The 18,670-nt window shown below is 42.0% G+C and overlaps 1 protein-coding gene across 1 annotated transcript in view; it reads right to left on the reverse strand.

Annotated features, from left to right (window-relative positions):
* Positions 1 to 6,255: 6,255 nt before the first annotated feature.
* The window catches only part of st8sia1 (ST8 alpha-N-acetyl-neuraminide alpha-2,8-sialyltransferase 1), a gene marked incomplete at both ends in the record, with an annotated part of 29,543 nt that continues 17,128 nt past the window's right edge, over positions 6,256 to 18,670 (reverse strand). Inside the window, 3 exons of the mRNA XM_084195031.1 lie at positions 6,256 to 6,736; positions 14,220 to 14,312; positions 14,974 to 15,083. Of these exons, the coding sequence (XP_084051157.1) occupies positions 6,256 to 6,736; positions 14,220 to 14,312; positions 14,974 to 15,083 (684 nt within the window). The remainder of the gene's footprint in view (positions 6,737 to 14,219; positions 14,313 to 14,973; positions 15,084 to 18,670) is intronic.

Raw genomic sequence — 18,670 nt, forward strand, 5'->3', positions numbered from 1 at the left:
AACAGCTCAAATAAGCAAAGAGAAACGACGGTCCATCATTACTTTAAGACATGAAGGTCAGTCAATACGGAACATTTTAAGAACTTTGAAAGTTTCTTCAAGTGCAGTCGCAAAAACCCTCAAGCGCTATGATGAAACTGGCTCTCATGAGGACCACCACAGGAATGGACGATGCAGAGTTACCTCTGCTGCAGAGGATAAGTTCATTAGAGTTACCAGCCTCAGAAATTGCAGCCCAAATAAATTATTTACCGAGTTCAAGTAACAGACACAACTCAACATCAACTGTTCAGAGGGGACTGTGTGAATCAGGCCTTCATGGTCGAATTGCTGAAAAGAAACCACTACTAAAGGACACCAATAATAAGAAGAGACCTGCTTGGGCCAAGAAACATGAGCAATGGACATTAGACCGGTGGTAATTTGTCCTTTGGTCTGGAGTCCAAATCAGAGATTTTTGGTTCCAACCGCTGTGTCTTTGTGAGACGCGGTGTGGGTGAACGGATGATCCCGCATTTGTATTTCCCACCGTAACAAATTGAGGAGGAGGTGTTATGGTGTGACATTGCTTTGCTGGTAACACTGTCTGTGATTTATTTAGAATTCAAGGCACACTTAACCATCATGGCTACCAGAGCATTCTACAGCGATATGCCATCCAATCTGGTTTGGGCTTAGTGGGACTATCATTTGTTTTTCAACAGGACAATGACCCAACACACCTCCAGGCTGTGTAAGGGCTATTTGACCAAGAACGAGAGTGAGGGAGTGCTGCATCAGATGACCTGGCCTCCACAATCCCCCGACCTCAACCCAATTGAGATGGTTTGGGATGAGTCGGACGGCAGAGTGAAGGAAAAGCAGCCAACAAGTGCTCAGCATATGTGGGAACTCCTTCAAGACTGTTGGAAAAGCATTCCAGGTGAAGCTTGTTGAGAGAATACCAAGAGTGTGCAAAGCTGTCATAAAGGCAAAGTGTGGCTATTTGAAGAATCTCAAATATAAAATATATATTTGATTTGTTTAACACTTTTTTGGTTACGATATGATTCCATATGTGTTATTTCATAGTTTTGATGTCGTCACTATTACTCTACAATGTAGAAAATAGTAAAACATAAAGGAAAACCCTTGAATGAGTAGGTGTGTCCAATCTTTTGACTGGTACTGTATATTTCTCTCCCCACTCTCTTTATCTCTCTCTCTCTCTCTCTCTCTCTCTCTCTCTCTCTCTCTCTCTCTCTCTCTCTCTCTCTCTCTCTCTCTCTCCTCTCTCTCTCTCTCTCTCTCTCTCTCTCTATTCCTATCATGCTGAAAGTGTTTTCAGTCTCATATCACCCAATGTCTGTAATGATGCATGTTTGTATACGTCATTTAGAATGACTATATAATGTTGAAACTCAGAAGAACAACTTACCTCTGAGCCATTTGGCCTCTTAGCCATCTTAGCAAATTGTATCAGGCGCCTGTTGGAACATTAAAACTGCATTATGTCACTTTTTGGGTGACCTGACCAAATTCACATAGAAATGTGAGTTGTAGATCTGTCATTCTCATAGAAAGCAAGTCTAATAAGTGGTAGAGCTGTTCTATGCGCACCATTTCTATGCTTCTGGTGTACCGCATGCCTTTAATATTTTCAACTTGTGCGTTGCTTTACTGTGAGGTGGTACAGAAGTACACACAGACTCCAACTAGCTAGCTTTTAGCGAGTTGGAAAGCAAAGCACATGTGCGTCAAGTACGGAAAATGCAGGCTAGACATCCGGCAAAACAAAACACATATGCATCTGGTGGACATCAGGCATGATTTGTGGTTCAGCTCTGTTGCGGCAAATCACATAACTTCGTCCCCAGGCTCAATTGCTACTGCATAGGTTAGACAGAGAGACAGCCAGCTGGTGGACAAGATTACATATGTGCAATAATTCCATGGTAACGGAATTACGCTGAGACTCAGATTTTTCACTTTAAAATGTATACCAAACAAAAAACGTTGATTTCAAAGTTTAACAAAACATACAACTCTATGTACAAGGTCTACTTTTAACAATTTCCACTGAGAATTTGACAAAACACATTTGCTGGAAGAAATGTTTGGTAACAGAATAAAACTGAGGTAGACTTTGCATCTGCACAGTTTTTCCAGTAAATTATTTATTTATTTTTATGTACTGTGTAAATTGTTCAAAGTAGTCATTGTGCATAGAGTTGTATGTCTTATTAAACTTTGAAATAAACGTTTTTTGTTTGGCATACTACATTCTAAAGTGAAAAATCGTCATCTCAGCATAATTCAGTTACATGGAATTACCCATATCCCGCAATGACAAGGCAAATGAAAAGATCCTTTGCAAAATAGGTTAGTAGTTGTACAAGCCCATCTCCCCTAGGCTTGCCTTGAGTTGAACAGCAGGCCCTACTACAACTATCCTCGTACGAACCATCCTGATCTCGCAAGTTTACATTCTGTTTCGCTATCCGTGTAGCTCGCGAGATCATGATGGTTTGTACGAGGATATACTACAATAGGCTTCCTGAGGCACAATGGATTAACGAGACCCACCTGCTGTAGATCAATCAATTAAAGGTGTGCTGGTTAACTAATGACCATTAGCTACAATAACAGCTGTTGCCCATCTGTAAGTGAAGGGGACCATAGCCCCATTGAACTACAAAGCAATGGAATCATTTGAGAACAAAGATGATTGAAAACAAAACACAAGAGTGGTAGTGATTCGATATTGTTGCCTTTTTTATTGGATACCAGTGTTTACCTCTTATTTGGATGCAATGTTTTTCTTGGTTGGTTGTCTTTTTTGTGGGGGGGGGGCGTAGTCCAGGTGGCACATAAAACACATTTCAGTCCTTCATTTTCACTTACTGTATTCGAACATGCTCAGGCAGGGTACTCTCGCCAAAAACAGCATTGAGCTGACATAAGGTGATTGACACAAGGGTTCAATATACATTAACAGCTTAATAATGTAAAGACCTCACAGCTTTTTTTCTTTCCAAAGTATTTTTCAGAAATAAATTAAAGGCAAAGAAAACACTTTTATATCTATTGTCCAAATGAACCAGGCAATTGCATACACTAAAAACACATCTAAATATATGTAGGAAAGATTCAGAAGTACCACTATGCAGAAGCCCTCATTAACTAGATGTCATCTTATTGATGACACTGTAAGTTGGATTGACTCACACACGCTCACACACTGTGTAGCTGAGAACGTCACATTGTGTTTGCATTATGTCACATTTCAACCCCAGTGTAGGCTATTATATAGCCTGGGTACCAGTATTTTTAGCTAACATTCCACTCCTTGCCACTCCTGTCATTTGGCAAATGACTGGTCCCAGACTAAGGTTAAAAGGGATTGCCAGCAAAACCGATATTGAGGTGCAATTTGCGCTGTTTCTTTTTGGACATAATCAACCCAATATGGCGCTTCACAAAATAATGGACATAGAAATACTAAGTCAGAATGAGTTTGAAACTCAGAACCCCAAAACACATACAAAGTCACAGTCATGCTTACTGCAAATTACACAGTAAAATATCACTCATTCACAATACTGGGCAGAGGAACCAGACGGTGAGATAACACTTTATTTGGATAGCCCATCTTTAGATGCTTTACAGACTATCTACAGACTATCAGTAACATGTCAACTAACTATCTACTAAGCCTTACCCTAGCCCTAACCTTTACCCTAACCCTAACCTTAGCAATCAGTTGTTTATCAACAGATAGTTTGTTGATAGTATGACCATCTACAGATGGACTATCCAGACTATCCAAATAAAGTGGGACCGAAGATGCAAATACGTGTCATCAATTCAATCGCATTCATTTTTTAAAAGTATCATCAGTTCAATTCCCGGTTGGAAGTGAGCACAAGTTTGCTTCAGGACTGGCAATGAAGAGACTTTAAACAGGTTTGGTTTATCATTAATTGACTTGGTCCAATGACAACCAGCTTAATCTAAGACTTTGGACTTGTTTCCATAGTCACATGGTTTTCATTTAGAGGTCAAGGGGGTCATTTTCACTTGGTACCGTCAGAAATGGCACCCTATTCCCGATGTAGTGCAACCTATTGGTGCTGGCCATAAGTAGTACACTACATAGGGAATAGGGTGCTATTTCAGATGCACCCTTGAAATACTTCAAACATTCAAATGGCTCAAATAATTCATACTTGAACCATATTCTTCTATGATATAGCAGTGTCACATTGTGATTGTGGAAATCATAGTTTCAAAAGGGGGACAAGGGAAAATGTCATTTTAAAGATACCATACGTTTCCCTTTGCCTTGGTGAATTCTGAAGGCACTAAAACCTTTCATTATACAGTAGATATGAGGAATAGGTCATGGGTTTGAAGAAACCTCATAATTCACACGATCTGTTCTGTACCTGTAGGTTAGTCCAAACGTTGTTAAAATGTTGTTTCAGTGTTGGTGCTAGACTCCATGCATGATCCATGCAGAAAAGGGCTGGCTCTTACACTGTCTCAACTGTTTGGTGATGATGACAGAAGAACTAGCACCAACTACACATCATATGTTAATTCCCTTGTATGTGTATACAAAAAATAAATAATGTATGCACTCAATGACTAAAATGCAAATGTAAATGTATACGGATCAGGGTTGGAGTCATTTCCATTTCAATTGGAATATCAGTTTACTAGTTGAAATGGAATTGACCCCAACCCTGATATGAATGATAGTGAAAAAATCATCTAGAAACAAATGCAGGACAGCAAAGTTCAAGTAACTGCCCTGACATTCAGACGCACACTGATGATGACAATGATGATGGTGATGAAGAAGAAGAGTATGAAAGTTCAAGTTCAATGTGAGCAGGTGTCCTGCACCTGAACAGAAACAAGCAGTGTTGTCATCACTCAGTCAAGATGCCACTTTCCAAAAGCCTGCAAAGCCTGTTTGTGTGTCTTCAGTCACTTGACAGCATGAGCGCAATACACAAATATGTCACAGTTCAATTCCTTCTAAATGCAGGGAGGACACTTTTTAACAGCCCCTGCAGAAGGCAAGATATGGTAGCTCCCAGTCTCTTGTCAATGGAGTGCATTTGTAAGTGGATCATACCAATAAGGGCTCGTAGCGTGAACGGGGGTGAGCCTTCAAGGACACAACCTCTCGATAAACACACACAGATGAGGTCATGATTTGTGAAGCATCCATACATTGGCTCTCATCTTTTCTTCTGCAGTGTATTTTTGTGAAAACATTTGAATACATAATTAACTCTCAATCTTAACATAACCAAATCAACGTAGAATATCAACCTATATAAAATGAAAAATATGTATCATTAAAGTCATGATTAACAAATATGAAATAACTTACGGATATATCTAGCACTGCAATGTTCTTGGCCTCCCTTTTAGTGAACAGGGCTCTGTTTCAGCTTGGCTGTAAAATGGAACATTCTAGGAGCTCGATATAGTGCTTCACTCTCCTTTTCTATTGGATCCTACTTTGAACCTCAAACCTGATTGGTTGCTTAAGATGTCCATCAAGGGTTTTTGTTTAAGACAAAAAACAACGAACTCCTTTGAACGAGCAAGGTACCAAGACATCTTTAATTCTCCCTTTTAGTCCTCTCTCATACAAGCCTAGTATCAGGACACCTTGGTTCCTCCTTTCCTTTCTGTTTCCGTGTTTCAAGTCTTTCAGTCTGTTCTCTTAAGACTTCTATGAAAACCTCTTGGTTAGGACTGTTCCTTCTGTCTCTGTTTAACAAAGAGTCAGTGGGGGCATTGGGCCCAGCTGCTGCCTATGTCACATTGAGTAGTCATCACACAAAGAATCCTCCAGCCCCAGCTGAGACAGTTAGCAGACCCCCTCTCTGCACGCACACACACACGCACACGCACACACACGCACACGCACACGCACACGCACACACACACACACACACACACACACACACACACACACACACACACACACACACACACACACACACACATATAGTGAGAGTGGATGAAGGTCAGGAGAGAGAGAGAGGATGGGGGTGCGTGGGGGCTTTCTGGGCTGGGTGGGTAACCATGGGTTACATTCTCATGCTAATGGAGGAGAAAGAGGTGGTGGGTTTGCGGGTGGGTTGCCGGGGACGATCGCCGGGGGCTGGAGTGTTGTAAGCGGAGGTAGGAGAAGGTTTATTAGGTGAGAGTGGGGGTCGCTTAGGGAAGGGGCCCTTGGTCCCTTGAGTCTTATATGCCCCCTTCCCGGGGGGGGCAGTGTCCCACCCTCAAACGCAGTGTGCCGCTCTTGTGCAGCTGCCAGAGCTGGACAAATTCCTCAGGCATGGCGTGGAACCCGCTGAACGGCAGCACGTTATCGTAGTAGTGGTGGCTGACGGGCTGCTTGTCAAGCCCCACGCTGAACGGCCAGAAGCCATAGGCCGTCACCTCCTCACACAGCCCCAGTGCCAGGCTGACCAGGAAGAGGCCTGTGGACAGGCGCTTGGCGTGCACTCCGCGACCCTTCCAGAACTTGCCCACGGTCCTGAGAAACTCGGGGTTCGCAAACAGCATGGTGAGGTTGGACGAGGTGTCGGCCAGGGCGTAGTATGCCCGCAGGGAGGGGTCGGTGCCCGGCTTCATGGAGAAGGCTGGCATGTAGATGTAGCTGGAGCCGTAGGCCTTCATGCTCTCCACAAAGCCTTTCCGCGACCAAAGAAGGTTCTGGAACCTGAGTAGGGAGAGAGAGAGAGAGAGATAGAGATGAGAGTGTGTGAGTACCATAGAAATAGAACCTATAGAACGGACATACCCAGTCAACGTTCCATGACGGGTGGACCGGTGGCCATATTGGTGTACCCATGAGTGTACTGTTAAAGCTGCAATATGTACGTTTTTGGTAGACCTGACCAAATTCACATAGAAATGTGCTATAGATCTGTCATTCTCATTGAAAGCAAGTCTAAGAAGCGGTATATAAGTTCTATGTGCCATTTTCTATGCTTTCCGTTCTTAAGTTTAGTTTTTGCGTCTTTTACTTTTTGTTTTGTACAACAGCTTCAAACAGCTAAAAATATTTTTGGTTATGGAAAATATATTTCACAGTGGTTTAGATTCTCTACACTATACTTGTTTTGTCACAAACTGAAATTAGGCAAACTATTAGAATTTTAGCAACCAGGAAATGGCAGAGCGATATCTGCATATTGCACCTTTAAATTGCTCTGGTCAGAGGGGCTTTCTCTGTTCTAGTCATTATATTATTATGGTGACTACGGTGTATCCATGCTAATGTCGCCTTCGGAAATCTAAACTCTATGCCAGTAGAGTCACGGGGATACACACACACACAAGAACACACACACACACTACAGTCACAGGCATACGTTATGACGTGAGGAAAAACAGAGGGTGATTCTTTTAGTAAATCAATTTGATCTGGTCATGCATTCCAGGCTAAATCTACTGTGGATGTCGTGTGAAATGGGTTCTGGAAGTATCTGTAGAGTCCAGATAGAACTGCCCCCCTCATTCCATGGGTATTTATGGATTATGGTATTATGGCATGTCCTCTCAGGATATTTCATACCATATGTGTTGTACATGTGGGTGTAGTTGCTTGTGGAGGCGGGGATTCAATTGTACTGCATTACATTTTGAAGCACCCCAAATGTCAACAATATACAGTACAGCCTACCTGCCCTCACCGTGATTGGGCTTCAAAATATCAACAAAATGTCTTGAGGACAGGAGTGACGTTGTGCCAACGTCCAATGATAATGTCACCGAGACTTTATCAATCGTTAAATGCACAGAGATGAGGAAAGCAGCATGGGGGTGTGTTAGCAATAACACGGTTCAGAAACACGCTGAGAGGAAACACATTGCTGAAAACAGGCTTGAATTCCAGCATAAGTCTTCCGGTTTTGCCTGTCTACACTACAGATGCTGCACAGAGTAGGATTATAAACAGACACAAAGAGGCTCTGTTCACACACACTTGTTCTTCTATCCTTGTGGGGATTCTAATTCCCTATGGGCTCTATGCACGCATCACTTCCGCATTGGCGTGAGTGGAGAACAGGAGGGCTTCTTAAAGAAAAACTAACTCGTATGTGAGATCCGGAATTCTTACTGGTTGGTAGGTGATCAAATACTTATGTCATGCAATAAAATGCAAATAGGCTCTATGCACGCATCACTTCCGCATTGGCGTAAGGATGCTTGGACATTTCCGGTTACCGGAAAAAAACATTAGACAGTGACAGTAGACCGTTATGATGGCAGAGATGAAGTTTACAAGGTGTTTGCTGGAGTTGCCTAAAGTATCTGTTAATGATATACGGAGGGTCGTCCGGACATCCAGTACGACACCACGTAGCAAACTGGATAAAGGCTTCAAATGTTACGTTTCTTCTTTTCTTTGCAACTTTGAAGGTAATATGCTAACGCTAGCTAGCCTGAGCTAGAAGCCTTGCTTTGGTGTTTTAAGTCATGACTCCGTCCTGCTTCAGGTTAATCATGCTTTAAATCAATCAATGCTTTAAATAAAGTTTAATCATGTGTATATACCTCACTTCATGTGTTTGTACTTTTATGAAAGTATCAGGTAAAAACAGGGCTACAAATGAGATCTCTGTGAGAGCCCACTGCTACCGCTCAATGAAGAAACTAAACCCACCACACCAGCTGAGAGTAGGACTAGATTAAGTGACACGTTCAAAGTTCTGTTGAACTTGTTCAAGGTTCCGTTCAACACATGTTTTACTCGTTTAATGTTACCACAGCTTTGATTGCCATTGCTAAGAGAACACTTTAGAACTTGAGTGGTTTTCACGATAGCTGAACAGTGGTAGCCTAATACAGACCAGGGTAGCTGAGTGGGAATTGCCATGCTTTGTTGTTGGGTCTGTTGTAAACAAATTGGAGTTTGGTTTGAAATGTAAACAATAATGAGATTACTACTTTTTCCTGACTTGATGACTGCAATGACAGTAACATATTCCACTCAGCTATTCTTCAAACTGCTGATGTTCTACTCAAAACTGTCCTGTCATCTTTACTTCTTTCTTTATAAACATATGGCCCAACTTCCTTGCTTTTGTACTTGATGTTTCTACTTTTCAAGAGGAATTAGGAGCAAAACCTTCACTCTACTGTTGTTATTGGTACTAGGCTACAATGTTGCACCACTCACCTACTGCTCTGCCAATACTGTTTGAAGGTAAGTAAATGGCACAAGACAATAGGTAAGTGGTGGGAGACAGTATAGCCAAGTGGTGCAAGACAGTAGGAAAGTGATGCAGAAAGCACAAAAGTGACACGAGACAGTAGATAAGTTGCTTACACCAGTAAAAAGTAGAAAGAACAAGTTTTGCTCCTACTCCTGCTGCTGTAGACCCTCGTCTTTCAAAACCCATTAAATTATGCTTCTGTGTATTTCAGATGACATTGCGTGATTCACAGCCAGTTGTGCTTGTTAAAAGCTACTGTTCCTGTGTGGCTGGGTGTGGGATATGCAATCATTTGGTTGCATTACTATATCAGACTGCCCATTACTCTGAATGTGGCATGTCTGTCGTCCCTCCTGTACTTTCGTGCACTGAAACAGAGCAGAAGTGGCATAAACCACAAACAATGGTTTGTATCATTTCAATACCGGACCGTTGTGTCACATGCATTCTAGCATCTCTCCGTCGGAGGCTCTATCACAGGGGTGTCAAAGGTCCGGCCCGCGGGCCGGATCAGGCCCGCAAACGGGTTTAATCTGGCCCGCGAGATGATAAAAAAAAAAAATAATAATAATAATAATAATAATAATAATTTTGTAAAGTATAAAACTGCGCTACAATTTTTCAATAAAATAAACTGCTGTTCCAATTGCGTCCACTGGATGGCGCAATAGCAATTGTGTTAAGCAAGCAAACTGTTTATACCGGGGCAGAGCAAGTAGGTCAAGCACGTGCAGCCAATGAGCTACTTTGTTTTGCCCGCGATATTTATTACGGCTTCTACTTTTAACATTATGTGCTTTGGCACCCTCATTGCCCCAATATGTCTCTGTCAAAAAAGAGAAAAGTGGATGCAGAGTGTTCCAAGAAAAATGGTCATCCTATTTATTCACTGAATTGAATGGGAAATCTGTATGTTTGGTGTGTTCAGAGCATGTTGCAGTGCTGAAAGAATATAACCTTCGTCGCCACTATGTGAGTCTTCATGCCGACAAATATGACAACTTTCAAGGACAGCGGAGATGAGAGAAGGTGAATGAACTGTTGGCGGGTCTGAAGAAACAGCAGTCTGTGTTTACTCACAGCCGAGACATCAGTGACGCTGCAGTGAAAGCTAGCTACCTCATTGCTAATGAAATCGCAGTGGCTTCAAAACCATTTAGTGAGGGTGAATTTGTAAAAACATGCATGATGAAGGCAGCGGAGATTGTGTGCCCTGAAAAGCGGCAGGCTTTTGCAAATATCAGCCTGACAAGAAACACAGTTGCAGACAGGATTTCCGATCTTTCAGTGGATTTGGACAGCCAGTTGAAGCAAAAAGTAAAGTCATTTATTGCGTTTTCGGTTGCAATTGATGAAAGCACGGACATTACAGATGTTGCACAACTGGCCATTTTCATCCGCGGAGTTGATGACACATTGACCGTCACCGAGGAGTTCGTGGAGTTGGTGCCGATGACAGATGCAGCGACAGCAGCTGATATTTTTACCGCACTCGTCGGCGCGCTGGACAGGGTCGGAGTGGACTGGTCCCGCGCTGTCAGCCTGGCTACAGATGGTGCGCCCTCAATGATCGGGAAAAAAGCAGGCGTTGTGACAAAGTTCAGAGAGAAAGTGCAATCTGCAAATGGAGGACGCGATTTTTTGACTTTTCACTCTATTTTGCACCAGGAGGCTTTGTGTTGCAAGTCATTAAAGATGGATAACGTCATGAAGGTGGTCATCCAAACTGTTAATTTAATCCGATCCAGAAGCCTGAATCACCGTCAGTTTGACAGCCTTCTCAGAGAGAAAGACCACATCTATGGCCTGCCATACCACACTGAGGTAAGATGGTTAAGCCGAGGTGCTGTGCTGAGGCGTTTCTTAGATTTACGAGAAGAAATTGAACAGTTCATGGAAGAAAAGGGCAAACCAGTGTTAGAATTTCATTCCGCAGAATGGATGCAGGACCTTGCATTTATGGTGGATGTTACAGAGCACCTGAATAACTTGAACAAACAGCTGCAAGGGCGCAACAAAGTTGTCACGCAGTATTATGACAGCATACGTTCTTTCAAGTTGAAGCTGTCATTGTGGGAGACGCAACTTGCCGGTGGTGATGCAGCTCACTTCCCCTGTCTGAAAAATGTGTGCGCGACCCAACATGTGGCAGACATGAAGCGGTTCAAAGATAAAATAACGGGAGTGTTACGGGAGTTTGAGCAACGCTTTCAGATTTATGTTTATATGTTTTTATGTTGATGTGCTATTGTTTTTAATTGATTTTATTTTATTTGTATATTTAACCTATTCTTGACTCTGTGGTTCTTGCACTTGTTTGGGGAACAGGATTTCATTATTTTTATCTACATTTCTGCCTGAGAAATGACACCCTGATATAGTTCTGTGATCTGTGATATACTTCTGTGAATCACTGAGGCATTGTGTGTTTGTGTGTTCTTTGTCCTCAGAACTTTCAAATAACTTGAGGTGTTTTATGATTAATAGTGATGTTGTGCTTTTGGACACTGTCCTCAGGCTCCAGCTTTATGTTTATATGTTTTTATGTTGATGTGCTATTGTTTTTAATTGTTTTTATTTTATTTGTATATTTAACCTATTCTTGACTCTGTGGTTCTTGCACTTGTTTGGGGAACAGGATTTCATTATTTTTATCTACATTTCTGCCTGAGAAATAACACCCTGATATAGTTCTGTGATCTGTGAAACAGTTCTGTTAATCACTGAGCCATTGTGTGTTTGTGTGTTCTTTTTCTTTAGAATTTTCAAATAAACTTGACGTGTTTTATGATCAATAGTGATGTTGTGCTTGTACTATTTTGGACACACTGTCCTCAGGCTCCAGCTTTATGTTGTATGTTGATCGTATTAAAACAAAGAAAACAATCTGAAGTTGTTGTTTTTAAGTTATATATACCATGATTTTTCCGGTCCGGCCCACTTGGGAATAGATTTTCCTCCATGTGGCCCCTGAGCTAAAATGAGTTTGACACCCCTGCTCTATCACATCTTCACTTAGAAAGTGTCGGCTGCAGACTCGTGTGTTTGTTGTAAGAAAGTTGACTCGTCGAATGTTAATCACCCACCGTTTATGTAATTCACTGTCTTTGGGAAAAGTAAAAAAACTAACAGAAGAATTGCATCTGGCAGACACTGTACATTGCGGCACACAGCAGTGATGGCTGGAAGAGCTGTCATCCCGTTTTTGAAAGGACACTTTCGTACGTTTACACGTCATCGTGTTATAAGTCAAGACGAAGTATTACAAGTAAAAACATTAACATAAACATTAAGATAAACAACAACAACAATGAAAATTAACAGTTTCGGATGTTTTTGACGACAAGCATTCAATGCTAGCATACGGTAGCACAGCATTCTACGATAACCGGAAGTTTACATCCATCCTGAGATTTAACCGGAAATACGTCATGCTCGCCTGTGCATATCGCCTATTCTAACCCTAAGTGTTACCCTAACCCTAAACTTAACCGCTAAGCTTAAAATAGACTTTGTCCTCATGGGGACTTGGGAAATGTCGCCATGAGGGAGAATTTTCCTTGTTTTACTATCCTTGTGGGGACATTTGGGGATTTCAGGTCCCCACGACAATAGAAGAACAAGACAACATTCACATACGTTTTGGCTCCGTATCATGGCTCCTCTATAAAACACCAGTCTGGATGAGGAAATCTGCAGCTAGGACAAGACAAGAGATAGGGCTGGAGAGGAGATATAGCAGGAGAGAAAGAGAGAGAGAGAGAGAGAGAGAAAGAGAGAGAGAGAGAGAGAGAGAGAGAGAGAGAGAGAGAGCGAGAGAGAGAGAGAGAGAGAGAGAGAGAGAGAGAGAGAGAGAGAGAGAAGAGAGAGAGAGAGGGTTGGAGAGGAGAGATAGCAGGATATAATGAGATATAGCAGGAGAGAATGAGAGAGAGAGAGACAGAGAGAGCGATAGAGAGGAGAGATAGCAGGAGAGAAAGAGAGATAGGGCTGGAGAGGAGAGATAGCAGGAGAGAAAGAGAGAGAGAGAGAGAGAGAGAGAGAGAGAGCTGGAGAGGAGAGATAGCAGGAGAGAATGAGAGAGAGGAGAGAGAGAGAGAGAGAGAGAGAGAGAGAGAGAGAGAGAGAGAGAGAGAGAGAGAGAGAGAGGGTTGGAGAGGAGAGATAGCAGGATATAATGAGATATAGCAGGAGAGAATGAGAGAGAGAGAGACAGAGAGAGCGATAGAGAGGAGAGATAGCAGGAGAGAAAGAGAGAGAGAGAGAGAGAGAGAGAGAGAGAGAGAGAGAGAGAGAGCTGGAGAGGAGAGATAGCAGGAGAGAATGAGAGAGAGGAGAGAGAGAGAGAGAGAGAGAGAGAGAGAGAGAGAGAGAGAGAGAGAGAGAGAGAGAGAGAGAGAGAGAGAGAGAGAGAGAGAGAGAGAGAGACGGAGAGGAGAGATAGCAGGAGAGAAAGAGAGAGGGAGAGAGAAGGAGAGATAGCAGGAGAGAAAGAGAGAGGGGGAGAGAGCGAGAGCTGGAGAGGAGAGATATCAGGAGAGAAAGAGAGAGGGCTGGAGAGGGGAGATAGCAGGAGAGAAAGAGAGAGAGAGAGAGAGAGCTGGAGAGGAGAGATAGCAGGAGAGAATGAGAGAGAGGAGAGAGAGAGAGAGAGAGAGAGAGAGAGAGAGAGAGAGAGAGAGAGAGAGAGAGAGAGAGAGAGAGAGAGAGGAGAGATAGCAGGAGAGAAAGAGAGAGGGAGAGAGAAGGAGAGATAGCAGGAGAGAATGAGAGAGAGAGAGAGCTGAAGAGGAGAGATAGCAGGCGATAATGGGAGAGAGAGAGAAAGGCGATGCGGTGGGGAGAGAGTGCGAAAGAGATTAGTAGAGAGGAAGGATAGAGAGAAAGAGGGAGTGGACTGAAAAGGAGAGGACTTGGATGCTGTCCCACACATCCATATATTTTACAGTCAACAGCAGTTTTGAAAGGAAAGGAGTGTACCTCTTCTCAATGATGCTGGGGTTGGCTGTCACCAGGTGAGTTCTGGTCCCCACATCCTCAACATACTCCCTAGACAGTGGTGGAAGGTTGCACCTAGATATGAGAAACATAAGTACACATGTGCATTAATATACTGATAGTGACTTTACAGTGACCATAAAGCATTTACTACTTGAGAACTTGGTCAGGATTGCAGATAGTGGTTCTTCATGATTTTGCTTTCAGAATAGAACTAGCTTTTAGCTTTTTGTCTTGCCTTTTCTTGGCAATAAATGATAACACATTGTGATACCACAGTTATAACAAAACGATAACATTTGTCCAAACTTCCAGTCAGGCAGTCAGTGAGGCTATAGGCTTTGGTTGGAGATGGAGCTCCAAAGCAATCCTATTATTTTAGTCTTGCCTTTCCCAGGTTCAAGCCTAGTTTAAGCCTGGTTTAAGCCAGCCAGGCATGCCTGAGATGAGGGGGACAACAGTGATCCCAGGTAGAACTAGCCTAGTCAACTAAATCAAATCAAACCCTATCTTGTTTCTCCTCAAGTCTCTGTCTGTCTGTCTGTCTGTCTGTCTGTCTGTCTGTCTGTCTGTCTGTCTGTCTGTCTGTCTGTCTGTCTGTCTGTCTGTCTCTCTCTCTCTCTCTCTCTCTCTCTCTCTCTCTCTCTCTTCTTTGGCTGCTCTTTCTGGCACCGGCGAGCGTGGGACAGCCAAATCATATTTGGACGGGCACTGGAGCGGACAGCCCCTCTCTTACCGCATGACAAAGTCAGCCTGGTCAATGTCCTTCCCACAGCCGCTGTGCTTCAGGACACCTCCGTTGCCCACCACCGAACACTTCTTGATGGGAAGCTGAAGAGGTGTCTCCTGGTAAACGAGAGGGACGTGAGTGTCATGAAGTGAGCACACATGTAAACATACACACATGTACGTACACACGCACACACACACACATCCTGCAGTGGACTGGCCTGGCTGCCGGCCTGAAACTTTTGTTAACAATCAAAGACAAAGGTAAAGTCAAATGTTTGAGAAAATAAGAATCTGTCATCCAGGGTACTACACACTGTCCTATTTAGAATAGAAAACACATGCACATCATCATCAATTCATTTATAATACTCATTAATAACACCCCCACCCCTTTTCAAACATCCAAGCAAACCAGCTGTTAGGCCTAATCTACGCGACCATCAAATATTTGAACCTCTTGCACTAATGCCATATGGGCAATTCCACAGTAACGGAATTACACTTTGACTCAGTACAATACAGTACAGTAGCGTTCAGTACAGTAAAGTAGAGCATAGTTCAGTACAGTACAATATACTGTACTATACTCTACTTGTCTTTCCTCTACTGTGCTCTACACTCTAAAAATAAAAGGTTCCTGGAGTTTCCTTTAGGGGTTATTCAAAGTGAAACTGTGGGGGAACCCCTATAAGTTCTTCAAAGAACCCCTTTTAATGATCCTCGAATAACCTTTTGAAGAACCTTTTGGGGTTCATTTTTGAACTATCCCCCCTCCCCTGTTATTATTACTATTAATGATAGTAATATGCATAACAATAACAACAATAACACAATATTTTAGGTGTCAGTGTTTATTATGATTTTAGTGGCAAAGCAGAATAAAAAAATCTAAATATGAGGTAAACTCCCAGCAGAGTCCCAAGTCCAATGGTTATATCCTCTGGCATGTTGATGTTAATGTGTTGATGTTCTCCATATCCATAGCCAGAATGATTTTGCAGTGCATGGTGATCGAACAGGTTTCCTGTTATATTCATCAGAGGTGTAGGGAGGATGAAGTCTGAATCGAAAAAAATGTAATTATACAGATGATTAACAAAACATGCACACGACAGTATTCATACCTTGGTTTTTGTGGTGAATGTGAATGAAAAAAACTGTTTTGATAATGGTTTTCATAGACATACCTTGTCCATAATGTAGAGGCCTATGGGTTATTCTTTGAAGAGGTAAGGGAGGAGGATGGTACATGTGATCTGCATAACATACCAATACCAATTGACATACCTTTGTATGCCTCCTCACAGACACAAAAGTGAGCAGTTCAGTCATCTGCACCCAATACAGCTAGCCTTCAACATATTCTTATAACATACATATTCTTACTTCTTTGTTGATTGATATCCATTGAATTGTGTCCATTTTCTGTTTTAGAAAGATTTGCACAAATCTGAACAGACAGATATCATCATAAAAGAATATCAATTTAGATCATACAAGGGACAGATCTTACTTTAAATTGAGGAGATATTTACATTTCTGAGTTAAGTGCCTGCACCTGCTGTCCTTTCAAATTTAAATCCAAATGTTTCAGTTGGGCAATTAGGTTCCAACAAGAACCCCCACTACCTAAGGAGGTTCCTCGATGAACCCCACCTCCTACGGGGTTCTTGGAAGAACCTTTTGGGGGCAATTGTCAGTTCCAAGAACCCTAAGGTTCTTCGAAGAACTTTGAGGATCTTAGAAGAACCCTTGTTGAACCCCTAATTTTTTGAGTGTACTCAGTGTACTGTATTGTATTGTACTCTCCAAACTTGTGAAACATACGTCTATGATAGGTTCAGATGTGGTTCAGTCTGGTCCACCTGTGGACGTTAACATCAAGGCCAAGGATACTGGTTACAGTAAATGGAAAGAGAGGGGGCTCATGGGTAGGTGTTTGTAAGAGTTGGGAGAGGTGACATTAACTGGAGAGAGAGAGAGAGAGAGAGAGATGATAAAATCCATGTACACAAACAACAAGTGTGCGGTTAAAATTGGCAAAAACACACACATTTCTTTCTACAGGGCTGTGGGGTGAGACAGGGATGCAGTTTAGGCCCCACCCTTTCAACATATATATCAACGAATTGGCGAGGGCACTAGAACAGCCTGCAGCACCCAACCTCACACTACTAACTAACTTCTACAAAGCTGTGAACGATATGCGAGACAAGGCAAGAAGGGCCTTCTATGCCATCAAAAGGAACATAAAATTCGACATACCAATTAGGATCTGGCTAAAAATACTTGAATCAGTTAAAGAACCCATTGCCCTTTACGGTTGTGAGGTCTGGGGTCCGCTCACCAACCAAGAATTCACAAAATGGGACAAACACCAAATTGAGACTCTGCATGCAGAATTCTGCAAAAATATCCTGAGTGTACAACGAAAAACACAAAATAATGCATGCAGAGCAGAATTAGGCCGATACCCGCTAATTATCAAAATCCAAATCATGAGAAAACAAAAAGAGAATTACTTGACACATTGGAAAGAATTAACAAAAAAAAAACAGAGCAAACTAGAATGCTATTTGGCCCTAAACAGAGAGTACACAGTGGCAGAATACCTGACCACTGTGACTGACCCAAACTTAAGGAAAGCTTTGACTATGTACAGACTCAGTGAGCCTTGCTATTGAGAAGGGCCGCCATAGGCAGACCTGGCTCTCAAGAGAAGACAGGCTATGTGCACACTGCCCACAAAATGAGGTGGAAACTGAGCTGCACTTCCTAACCTCCTGCCAAATGTATGACCATATTAGAGACACATATTTCCCTCAGATTACAGAGATCCACAAAGATTTAGAAAACAAATCCAATTTTGATAAACTCCCTTATCTACTGGGTGAAATACCACAGTGTGCCATCACAGCAGCAATATTTGTGACCTGTTGCCACAAGAAAAGGGCAATCAGTGAAGAACAAACACCATTGTAAATACAACCCATATTTATGTTTATTTATTTTCCCATTTGTACTTTAACTATTTGCACATCATTACAACACTGTATATACAGTGGGGGGAAAAAGTATTTAGTCAGCCACCAATTGTGCAAGTTCTCCCACTTAAAAAGATGAGAGAGGCCTGTAATTTTCATCATAGGTACACGTCAACTATGACAGACAAATTGAGAATTTTTTTGAGTTTTTGAGTTTTAATCACCTAATAATTCATAAACAAAATTGATTTCAGTAAAATCACTATCACTAATTGGTAGGTCTACTATTATTTGTTACTTCTGTGAACTTTCATTATCCTCCCTCATGAGAGAGAGAAATTTGAAAATGTCTTAAAGATGTGGGTTTTTGGGAACGGAATTACAAGGCACAAAGCAATATTTCTTAAACTTACAGAAGGTAAACAATTTCTGAAAAACTAAATATAAGTGTTGATATTAGTTGGCAGGGGTCTTTAGGTCAACATTATTGTGTTTTGATGTATTTCTGATACCTTTTCCAAGACTTTTTCTGGTAGACGTTTTCTAAGACCCCATCTCAAGTTTCAAGTTTTAATGTCACATGCACAAATACAGTGAAATGCCATTTTTTGCAAGCTCTAAACCCAACAATGCAGTAATCAATATCAATGTAGCTCTAAAAATAACAAAAGGTAGAAGAAAAACACACAAGATATAAAAATGAGAAGAACACGAGAA

The sequence above is a fragment of the Coregonus lavaretus genome (assembly GCF_964263955.1).
Source record: "Coregonus lavaretus genome assembly, contig: HAP1_SCAFFOLD_974, whole genome shotgun sequence".
Lineage (NCBI taxonomy): Eukaryota > Metazoa > Chordata > Actinopteri > Salmoniformes > Salmonidae > Coregonus > Coregonus lavaretus.